The sequence below is a fragment of the Pygoscelis adeliae genome, unplaced genomic scaffold, assembly GCF_000699105.1.
Source record: "Pygoscelis adeliae isolate BGI_AS28 unplaced genomic scaffold, ASM69910v1 Scaffold89, whole genome shotgun sequence".
NCBI classification, from domain to species: domain Eukaryota; kingdom Metazoa; phylum Chordata; class Aves; order Sphenisciformes; family Spheniscidae; genus Pygoscelis; species Pygoscelis adeliae.
Genome location: NW_008825559.1, coordinates 525,326 through 525,737, shown reverse-complemented (window position 1 = coordinate 525,737; position 412 = coordinate 525,326). Strand labels below are relative to the sequence as shown.

Genomic DNA, 412 nt, shown 5'->3' with positions numbered 1-412 from the left:
GGTCCCCGCGGCTCCAGCTCTTTGGCTGCTTCACAGCAACGTTCACCTTACCCCGTCACGCTTTCAGCGTTCAAGCTAACAGCGCTCCCTCTCCCAAAGACACGCGTTTTCCCTAGAGGGTTAGAGAAGCACTTGCGGTCCCAACCCCAGCCCACTCAGGTATTGGGGCTCTCTACAGCATCACAAAACTCGGCGTAAGCTGCCAGCCACCCCCTTCCACGTCCACACCTCACGCCCCGCAGCTCCGCACCTTCGACGTGCCGCGCAGCGTTCCTCATTCCCCAGCCCGCTCCGGCTACGCTGGCATCCCACAAACCAAACCCCCCTCACGCCCAGAAAACGGACCTCCTCCCCGGCACCTTTCCCCGTGTCGCCTCTCTGCAACGGTGCTCTTCCTCCATCTGTGCCGAGC

General features: G+C 62.4%; 1 protein-coding gene across 1 annotated transcript in view; it reads right to left on the bottom strand.

The window, feature by feature from the left end:
• HADHB (hydroxyacyl-CoA dehydrogenase/3-ketoacyl-CoA thiolase/enoyl-CoA hydratase (trifunctional protein), beta subunit) overlaps window positions 1-278 on the bottom strand; it is a 14,638-nt gene extending 14,360 nt beyond the window's left edge. Inside the window, 1 exon segment of the mRNA XM_009332343.1 lies at window positions 251-278. Within this exon segment, the coding sequence (XP_009330618.1) occupies window positions 251-278 (28 nt within the window).
• Between the last annotated feature and the right edge of the window lie 134 nt (window positions 279-412).